This window comes from Barbus barbus (assembly GCF_936440315.1).
Source record: "Barbus barbus genome assembly, chromosome: 30".
In the NCBI taxonomy this organism is placed as follows: domain Eukaryota; kingdom Metazoa; phylum Chordata; class Actinopteri; order Cypriniformes; family Cyprinidae; genus Barbus; species Barbus barbus.
The window spans coordinates 15,848,012-15,859,171 of NC_136758.1; the positions used below are offsets into that span (position 1 = coordinate 15,848,012).

Genomic DNA, 11,160 nt, shown 5'->3' on the forward strand with positions numbered 1-11,160 from the left:
ACTTACATTGTTACAAAAAAAAAAATCCATTCCAAATAAATGCAGTTTTTCTAAACTTCACATTCATTAAAAATACAGAAAAATATGAATATGGTATAAAAATAGATATTAAAATATTTAGAAGAACAGGAATAAAATACACTTTAAAATGTTTTGTTAGCAGAAATGAGCATCCACAAACATTTAACACTGATAATTTAAAAAAATCACTAATATTGGTCATTCATGATATGGCACATTGTGCATTGTGTACATAATAGGGGTGTAACGGTACACAAATATGAAGGTTCGGTACACACCTTGGTTTTAACGTCACGGTTTGATATGGTTTCGGTACAGCAGTGGTTTACTGAACAAGTTGCTCTCTTTAAATGCATTGTTATAGTTTAAATTTTCTTAGTGATAAAAATCTACCTCAGCTTACGCTTAAAACTATAGCGAGCCCTTTTACATTATAAGGTTACAATTAGGCCTAACAACTTAAACCAAACTTAAATAGAATTACTATTTATTTTTGAATAAATAAATCAACACTCAACTTTATAAAAAAAAAAAAAAAAAAAAAAAAAAAAAAGATTGTATGCAAACATGTAAATTGCACATAATGTAGTTTTTAAATTAACTTATAAATAATACAATTTCTAGGCTATTTGTTAAAATATATTCAACGACACTAGTTGTCATAGCATGTTTCATAACAGATTAATTTAAACATAGCCTACATTAAATAATTAAGACTAACAGGTTTCATAAAATATAATGAGTATATGTTGTAATATATTTTGTGAAATGCTCCTCTCTAGACTTCATTTCTCTAGTGAACTAATGAGCTGTGGACACTGATGACTTGCTGAGGTAAATTAAATGCTACGTGACATTTTATTTCCACGCTGTTTTGTTGATGTCTTTCCACAGCTGAAATGCAGATTGAGCAATTACATAAGGCATGAGATGTTCAGTCATGTTTATTCATGTTAAAACTAGTAGTAAAAAGAAAGGAATGATCTCATTCACTCGCGCTCCGTTCTGCACACGTCTGCGGCACATCACGGCTCAGACGCAGGAACCGGAGCTGATCCGCTCTAGTCAATGCTTGTGTTGGGTTTATACCAGCATGTTTCTGAACCGTCCCAGAAGGAGCTCTTCAAGGCGTTTATACAGCGATCTATCAAGCCACATCAAAGCGCCATTTATTATTTGAATTTCCTGAGAGAAAAAAAAAAAAAAGAAAAACTGCATTCGGTACACATGCGTACCGAATCGAAAGACCCGTACTGAAATGCTTCGGTACAAATACATGTACCGTTACACCCCTAGTACATAACCATAAATAAATAAAAACTGAGTGAACTGCAAGAACACTTCCTCTCTGTGTGTGAGTGAGTGAGTGAGTGAGTGAGTGAGTGAGTGAGTGAGTGAGTGAGGAATATTTTATTAATAAATAAGAATTATAACAAAACCGGAACTACTGATGACATTTTGAATGGAATCAGTCTGACAACATTTGCTGTAAAGACAAATAACCCACTTATATCGCAATGACATCTGCGTTCCCCCATGAGGTCTGGTGCATGGTTCACTCTGATTGGCCCTCTATTAGGCAACACTCAAAACAGATGGGGGGGTAATCAACACTCTGGTTTGGAGACTCCAATTTCTGCAGTGAAATAAAGCCTGCAGTGTTGCCTATCAGCTGCTGAGAGCAAATTGGAGGTGAATAGTTGAAATCACAGGGTGAGACAATCAAACAGAACCACCTTTGGCCGAGACCACAGTCCATGTAGATCAATTCAAAGACCATTGTCAAGCACGTAAGAAATAAACGTGATCATAATTATGCCTAATTAAAGCATTTAAAGAGACGGAACAAACATTAGATGGATTCAATCGCCTAATGAATGTGTAGAGCGCTGAGGAATACTGCTGTCTGATTTAGCCAAACAATTCCTGTTGCTCAATTAGAGAATGCGAGAACTCAAGGAAAATGCAAAGGCAAATACAGCGTCTTCAAGCTGCTGGATGTAAAATGGAGAAAAACAGTGCAGAAATGGCATGAAAGGAGTGTGAAGGGGTGTGGACATATTTTAGGCAGTTATGGAATGTGAAAGGGTGAGGCCCTTCCCCCGCTCCGGAACGAGAGAGAGGATAAACACCAACCGCTCCTGGACAGATTTTCTTAACCACAGTAAAACTACAGACGCACATGCAATAAAGCAAAACTTTTTACTTTTTGATTCTTATGAAAAGGACTCCTTCCCTTCCAAAAACACTGAATCAGCCTGTTCCTGTGCGAGCTGGCCCATGTTCTCCTACGGGAAGCACATGAGCGTGACTGTAATTAGGAAGTCAGTGACCGTGTCTGAGTCATTGCATCAGCTTTAGCCTATCACGCTCTCAGCTACGTTAGCCGATAAGAGCACTTGTGATCTGGTTCAACGAGAGCCAAAACTGCTCCAACGAGAGCCAAAACTGCTCCAACAAAATAAATTCTTCTCTGTACACGGATGGAAAAGTTGTTGAAGAGTGTGTGCTGGTGTCTGTGCGGTGTCAGGCGGACAGCAGTGCTGGCAGGGCAAAGTCTGATAAGAAACCCCTGCGCTCTTGAGAGAGACCCCCCTGATAAAGGGGCACAGCCTGACACACACAGACATGACTTTATCAGGGGCCACACAAGGGCCAGTTCACAAACACATACACCACCATTGGGGGGGGGGGGCTCCTCTGTTCCCTGCACTAACCCTGTCAACCTCTTCCTGCTATCCAATTTATCACCGCCCAGCAGGACACAGAAAAAGAGAGAGAAACAAAGATAGAGAATAAAATTATCTGCACACTCACTCCACTAAACCCAGGCTCGAGCTGAGTACCTGAGCTAATGGATCTAGCTAGCTAATTAAAGTAGATGCAGTAAGGGGTCCCACGGGTCCCAGCCTGTAAGAACCACTTCCTGTTAGCACCTGGAATGACCTCAAATACGAAGGCTGCATCTAAATGTACTGAACTTAATGAAGAAATCACTTCTTGATCACTGATGAAGTGGGGAATTGGTACTAGTACAGCTTATACACTGACCAATCAGAATCAAGATTTATATTTATTCTAGAGGACTGTATAATAAATTCAGTTACACTAATGAAAAAAAAAACCAGGTTAGTAAGATATTTTTTGTTGTTGAAAAATGAACACTCATTTATTCAAGGATGCATTAAATTTACTAAAGTAACAGTAAAGACATCTATAATGTTACAAAAGATTTTTATTTTAAATAAATGCTGTTCTTTTAAACGTTATATTCAGGAAAAAAGCACAAAAACAACTAAGCAGCACAACTGTTTAAAACAATAAGAAATGTCTCTAAGCAACAAATCAGCATATCTGAATTATTTCTGAAGGATCGTGTGACAATGAAGACTGGAGTAATGGCTAGTGAAAATTCAGCACATTTTTCAAAGCCACAGAAAACACAAACCATTTCAAGACAGAATAATTTCCTAACAACCTGTATGACCGTGAGAAATCAAGATCTTTAACCTGTTAACCTTCACCCCCATTTGGGGCCTCGCAGGTGAAAATAACCTACCTAAATTAAAATGGTAACAGTTTGTGACAAAGTGTGCTTACACAAACAAATTAGGTATCTTTGGAAAGAAGAGACTCTGGGCTTTACTATCTATCATCCAGAGTTGATAATGCTCTAAAAGATAAAAAGTTATAGGCACTGACGTGCCTTGAAAAATATTTTTCCACACTGAATGTTTTTTTTATTTCATATACAAATACATGAAATAAGTCCTGGAGCAATCCAGAAAAGTAATGGATCGAAAGCCATGTGTCTCATGAGTTCATATTTCAAATTTGAAGAAGATACCATGAAAAATGAGATTCCTGCAATATTTTTTCTGAAACTATTTATAGTCCCCCCCACCCCCCTGTTTGAGGAAAAATAACCACCAAATGGATTGCAGAATTATACAAGCTATTTTAGTCATTATACATGTTCCTGCATAGTTTTTCAATTATAAAATAATAGACAGATTTATTTGAGCACTAAAAAATACAAAAATAATTATTTGAGTAATAAAAAAGGGAAAAAAATAGAAAAAGAAAATGCTTTGTATACAGGTCCTTTTCAAAAAATTAGCATATTGTGATAAAGTTCATTATTTTCTGTAATGTACTGATAAACATTAGACTTTCATATATTTTAGATTCATTACAACACAACTGAAGTAGTTCAAGCCTTTTATTGTTTTAATATTGATGATTTTGGCATACAGCTCATGAAAACCCAAAATTCCTATCTCAAAAAATTAGCATATTTCATCCGACCAATAAAAGAAAAGTGTTTTTAATACAAAAAAAGTCAACCTTCAAATAATTATGTTCAGTTATGCACTCAATACTTGGTCGGGAATCCTTTTGCAGAAATGACTGCTTCAATGCGGCGTGGCATGGAGGCAATCAGCCTGTGGCACTGCTGAGGTGTTATGGAGGCCCAGGATGCTTCGATAGCGGCCTTAAGCTCATCCAGAGTGTTGGGTCTTGCGTCTCTCAACTTTCTCTTCACAATATCCCACAGATTCTCTATGGGGTTCAGGTCAGGAGAGTTGGCAGGCCAATTGAGCACAGTAATACCATGGTCAGTAAACCATTTACCAGTGGTTTTGGCACTGTGAGCAGGTGCCAGGTCGTGCTGAAAAATGAAATCATCTCCATAAAGCTTTTCAGCAGATGAAGCATGAAGTGCTCCAAAATCTCCTGATAGCTAGCTGCATTGACCCTGCCCTTGATAAAACACAGTGGACCAACACCAGCATCACTGACTGTGGGTACTTGACACTGGACTTCAGGCATTTTGGCATTTCCCTCTCCCCAGTCTTCCTCCAGACTCTGGCACCTTGATTTCCGAATGACATGCAAAATTTGCTTTCATCCGAAAAAAGTACTTTGGACCACTGAGCAACAGTCCAGTGCTGCTTCTCTGTAGGCTTGACCTGGGGAATGCAGCACCTGTAGCCCATTTCCTGCACACGCCTGTACACGGTGGCTCTGGATGTTTCTACTCCAGACTCAGTCCACTGCTTCCGCAGGTCCCCCAAGGTCTGGAATCGGTCCTTCTCCACAATCTTCCTCAGGGTCCGGTCACCTCTTCTCGTTGTGCTGCGTTTTCTGCCACACTTTTTCCTTCCCACAGACTTCCCACTGAGGTGCCTTGATACAGCACTCTGGGAACAGCCTATTCGTTCAGAAATTTCTTTCTGTGTCTTACCCTCTTGCTTGAGGGTGTCAATGATGGCCTTCTGGACAGCAGTCAGGTCGGCAGTCTTACCCATGATTGCGGTTTTGAGTAATGAACCAGGCTGGGAGTTTTTAAAAGCCTCAGGAATCTTTTGCAGGTGTTTAGAGTTAATTAGTTGATTCAGATGATTAGGTTAATAGCTCGTTTAGAGAACCTTTTCATGATATGCTAATTTTTTGAGATAGGAATTTTGGGTTTTCATGAGCTGTATGCCAAAATCATCAATATTAAAACAATATAAGGCTTGAACTACTTCAGTTGTGTTGTAATGAATCTAAAATATATGAAAGTCTAATGTTTATCAGTACATTACAGAAAATAATGAACTTTATCACAGTATGCTAATTTTTTGAAAAGGACCTGTATAGTATGTATACTGAAGTATTCTGATTGCCAGACATGAAGTGATATTGCCAGACATGAAGTGATATTGCCAGACATGGTCATAGAGTCAGTAATCACACGCTGATGTGCTTCCATTCAGATGATAATCAAACAGATGGGCCATATAATCAATAATAGCTGATCAATGAATCACAATGATAGCTGTCATAGAGTCGGTAATAAACACGCCGATGTCCGTCCATACATATTATAATCATGCAGACACGGCCACATTCCCCACACAATACACACACACACATATAAAAAATGTAGAAGAAAAAAAACCAGTTTTTTATGGATAAAGCAGATCGCTAAGTTATGCCCCGCTCAGATGACAGTTGCGTCACAGAAGCGTCACTGCCGGCAGGAGGGAGCGCCAAATTCAAATAATCTATATTCCACTTTTCTGAGACTTTTTTTTCCGTGGACGGTCTCATTATGTTTGTAAAACCGTATGCTGCAACACCGTGTTGTTTTTTTTACCACCAAGACGCTGTTTTTGAGCGTAATTTATTCCATAACGGACGCGAACAATAACTCTCTGAAGAAATGAAACGTAAACAAAGGAATATTCATCCTTATTACGTTATTGTTTCGCTGGACTAAAAATGCTCGCTGGGATGTTGTTCTGTGGACCCTTACCTCTCTAACTAAACTGGGATTTCAGCAGTGGACGCGTTTGTGGCTCGTTATTACAATAATAAAGGTACGTACGGCTTTTTTACTCTGCGTGTTTGGATGTGTACTGCTTACACAAATGTAGCAAATTTGTGCCACTCATTCCTTATAAGCTTTCCATCGAAAAACAGCGATCTGTCGTCGATGCTTGAGGCTTAGACCCTCAGAATGATATATAGTTTGTTAAGATTAACTTTGTCCCGTTTCATTTATTCTATTAGAAAACAATGACACATGCAAACAAAGAGCGTTCAGTGCGACGTCGCTCTGGTGAACGGTAACAGGTTAACCTTGACTCATTCCTTCCATCGCTGTGTCCATTTCTGAACACCGCCTGCACTGAGCTCTGGCACTGGACTCAGCTGCCACTGACTTATCAAAGACAGCTCTAAAAACACCCGCAGGGTCACCTCTGAAGATCACAAGCACGTAGCAAACCTGTCTTTCTCTCGTCAGCCTGACACACACACTCGAACATTGCGGGGAGAGGGAGAGAGAACAGTTGTCTTGTGCAGGGAACAGAAAGGGTGACGAGGGAGACGTAAGGGTGTTGGTTTTCCTTTGCCATAACAACAGCTGCAAACACATACGATCCATTCGAGTTACGAGCATTTGTGCACAGCTGTCATGAGAACTCTTACAAGACGACAACTGAGAGAGCGTTGCCACATTTCACCTCCAAACACCATCTCTCTTTCATCCAGCAGAAAAGTCTGCGCTTTATTTACGCATTGAATACTCCACAATAAGATTCATGCTTAATGAAATGCCTAAAATACTATCATCTGTCTAAACTTCTCAGCTCAATCTCTGCTAATGCCTTTCAACTGATCTGGATTCTCTCTCTGATCTTAGATCAGTGCAATACACAGAAAAGATGGAGCACATGTCCTTTCTAAAACTCGTGACAGACCAGCACATCAGCCAATTTGTCCATTTTGTGATTATTCACATCAATAACGGTGTCCGATTAACAGAAAAAAAATTGTTCAGTTCCATAATCTACCACCAGCTTTGCAAATTAATATTGCACATTTTCCATCCTCAAACATTGTTTGAATTTTCATAAATAATATTCATTAAATATAGGCCTACATGTTTAAAATGACATTATAATCACCCTGCTGTCTAGACATCAATATCAGGCATTTAAAAACCCATATCAATCTAATGTAAAACAGAGGTCAGGAGAGATAGCAGACGCTGTGTGTAGCTGTACAAATTTTCCTCCCTACGCATTAAGTCTGAGTATTTACCGTTACAAATACACGACTGGCCCACATCACCCTGAGCTGCTCATTTGCATTGCCAAATCAGTATGCAAATTCAGCTGAGCGCAGCAGAGATTTTACACCTTGTCCAATCCATGTGTGTGTTCAAAGAAATGCGTGTCAGAGGAAAAAAAAAAAAAAGGAAGGATGAAGTTGTCCTCTGCGGTTTCAGCTCATTTTTGAGTGGATTGAGGAGAACAGATTACAGCAAGAGAAGAGCAAAGTTCAGGTAAACAGAGCAGAATGAGTCCAGATACACAAACATGAGGCTGCATTCACTGCAGGAGGAACTGATACTTCACTGTTTGGTGTCAGAGCACACAGCTTCATGAGAATTCTCTCATGGAGACACTAAAGGACCAAGAAGAAGACTTCTTAAAGAAACACATCTGTGCCATTTACGTACATGGAGAGAGGAAAAAGTCCTATAGTAGATGAAAGAACTCCAATAGTTTGGTCGCTCAGTGTCTACATACTAAAACTGTAAGATATTAAAGAAATAGTTCTTGCAAAAATTTAAATTCTAACTTTCTTAATCTCATGACATTCCAAAACTATTCTAGACTTGCTTTTGTGAAACACAAAAGAGCATTATTTGAAAAATGTGTTTTATTTTCATTCTTCAAAAAAAAAACTCTTGAACAAACGGCAGAATTTTGTTTTGCAACAACTATCCCTTTAAAACGCGTTTTGGCCTATAATATAACAAAAACCAAAAAAAAAACGATATGACGGTCTATCGCGGTTTGAACATACACGGTTATCATACTGTAAACATTTGCATATCTACGGTTTTTTTTTTTAATTAATGAAAAAAAAAATATAATAATCTCACGGACGCATATGCAATTTATTTTGGCTGCTTCACTCTGCTGAAATGACAGAGACAGAGATTGTATCCAATCACCATCCCGCAGTATGGGAATACTTTGGATATAAAAAATAAAAAAAAACACGAACATGGGGTTGTCCTTGAGGACGAATCCAATTTGCAAAAAATGTGGACGCAAAGTGGCTGCAAAAGTAGGCAATACATCCAACATGTTCGCTCATATTCACGGACACCATCCCTCCGTGCAGATAAAGGTATGTCGCATTTATAACAAGTTATAAGGCCGTATAATTTCCATGATGCAGAGAGAATCCCGGTGCAGTCGTGAACATGGGATTTACAGCATAACGTCAACGAGGTTGTCACTTAAAACGCGCAATCTGATGGATGGATAAATCAAAAGTAGATACGAGTGGCGCCGTTTTATCTACTACATACTGAAGTATGCATGCATGACACTAATGGTGTTTTCGGCGTCTACATAAACATCAGCAGAGCTGCTCTGAGAGAAAACCAGTTTTATTTGAGAAAAACCACTGTCAAATACACTAAACTCAAAGGTCTGCTACAACCCGTCAAAATAAAAGTTCAATTTAACTTGAAGTCCTGACAGAAATAAATTAGCATTGTACAATGTACTTAAAAGTTATGACAACAATAATAATATTCTTTATACTTAATTTAAAAATTATTTTTAAGGAATATCATGTTTGTCCATGGTTTAACTTAGAATACTCTGTTGTGCAGCACTTTACCAAAAATAAGTGGTGTTAAATTTTCATTTGATAACATTTTAAAACATTAATTAAAATGTTAAAGTGTGATAAAGTTATACATAAGGTGTATGGCTTTATTTTATAATTGTTTTTTCCTCAGAAAGGAGGCTTACTTTCATTAAAATGATTTCAAGTTTGTTGCAATAAAGGATTTGTTCACTCAAATAACTTGTTCTTATTCTTTTAAGAGTCATTGTTACTGATAAGAATTATTGTTTAATATATACCGTGAAACCGTGATATTTTCTGAGACGATTATCATACCGTGAAAATCTCATACCGTTACAACCCTAGTCCAGTCGTGAACTTGGCAGAAGTTCAGTTGTGCGTCTGGACAAAGTAAAAACCAAACCCAATCTAAAGTGTGGTTTCTGGGGTTGTATGTCGGAATGTGGAGTTGTGATCAGTCCAACCAAACTAGTTTATCCGGTGACGCACGGGGTGATTTAGCAACACGTTGGGCGAATACGAGCGCAAACAAAGCGGATACTGGATAACACATTGCGGCAGATTTTGCGGCTGCTCGTCCCTCTTTGTTACAAGACAAACAGAGCCGCGTGTTTGCATGTCAATAGCACGAGCTTTCGTGCACTTCACGAAATTAATACAGACGGATACTGTGTATGTGAATTCAAACCTCTCTGGGTCGGAACTTAAGGAGATTAGAGCCTGACTAAGTTAAATAAAAAATAAACGCACAACATGTGTGAAGAGAAATCAGTGACTATGCAGATACACAAGCTGCATTGAGAAACCTGCTGCATATCACAGCCACGGACACGCTTTCTCCTTCACAGGGTGCATGGTAAAAATTAAGCTTTATACGTTAAAGATATGTGAAATAAAATGTTGTACTATTGACACAGACGTGTATAGGCATCTGTGCGCGTCTCTCTCACTCTCTCCATAGGACGCATTCATGCAAAACTCAACTGAATGCCTCCGGGGGAAAAAATCTTAATCTGCAAACAAACAGCTAATTGTTCTGATTAAATCCTTTGTGTTGAGTACAGATCTGAATATGTTGTATTCCCGAGTAAATAAACGTATAATAAAGCTATTTCAATCGAAAAATAAACGCGAAGTTTCTTGTGTGCAGCTAAGTTAACTTACTAACTTTGGCTAACGTCACTCACACCCAAAAAACCAGTTAGGAACCGCTGAAACGCCTGGTAATGTCATTTACAACACCAAATAAACATTTAGGGAAAGAGTAAACTCTTAAAAGGTCTTATATTTGACAGTAAAGCAGTGAAAGTTAGTAAATATGACGACGGGTAAAAGTTGTTGATTTAGCAGACTGCTAACAGCGCTAGCGACCCTCAGACACGAACTGACTGGGAAAAAATACTTTTGAAAATCGGTTAAATACCGTCCGATAAGGGTTAAACGTCTAGAACTAGAGCCAAAAACACAAGTTTACTTTAAAACAGAAACCATAACCGTTGCTTAGAGTCTTTTTCGCTGAAGACAGATAGTTTGTGAAGTTGTGAAACACCACATACACACTCGCGGTTCGGGTTTACACACACGTACCTTCGTCTAAGAGTCTCTCCAGGTGTGTGAAGATCCCGCACAGGTTCGGTAAACTAGTCATGAGCTTCTTCTCGTTCAGTAACTGCATGAGATAGTCGGGACTCGGCCTCGGTCTCTCCTTCACCTCCATCTCCCCGACCATCATCTTTGCACGCAAATTCTCACAATCCTTCCCCCAGAAAAGAAATAAAGAAAACACAAAAGAAAAAAATAACGGTGCAGATCAAATCCCTCGTTCCCCCTCCAGGCTGCGGCTACTCTCTCCAGATATAAGAGCTGATTTTAAGGTGCAGGCTCTCTCTTTCTCTCCCTTCGCTAGAGTCGCACGATATTGACTCGTTGGGTTCTCTTCGTTGTACTGAGCTCGCGTTACCGCTCCGGACT

The 11,160-nt window shown here is 38.9% G+C and overlaps 1 protein-coding gene across 13 annotated transcripts in view; it reads right to left on the minus strand.

Annotated features, from left to right (window-relative positions):
- Positions 1 to 11,160, minus strand: part of LOC306850660 (protein quaking-A-like) — an 82,010-nt gene extending 70,850 nt beyond the window's left edge. For 9 of the 13 annotated variants that reach the window (XR_013782427.1, XM_079386415.1, XM_079386414.1 and 6 more), the window contains exon 1: positions 10,777 to 11,136. Coding sequence is in view for 11 of the 13 variants with exons in the window: in XM_079386415.1 (XP_079242541.1) it covers positions 10,777 to 10,921 (145 nt within the window). In the remaining 2 variants the exon portion in view is untranslated. Of the gene's footprint in view, positions 1 to 10,776 lie in introns of all 13 variants that reach the window. The other 4 variants (XM_079386411.1, XM_079386416.1, XM_079386417.1 and 1 more) reach the window with 2 other exon arrangements.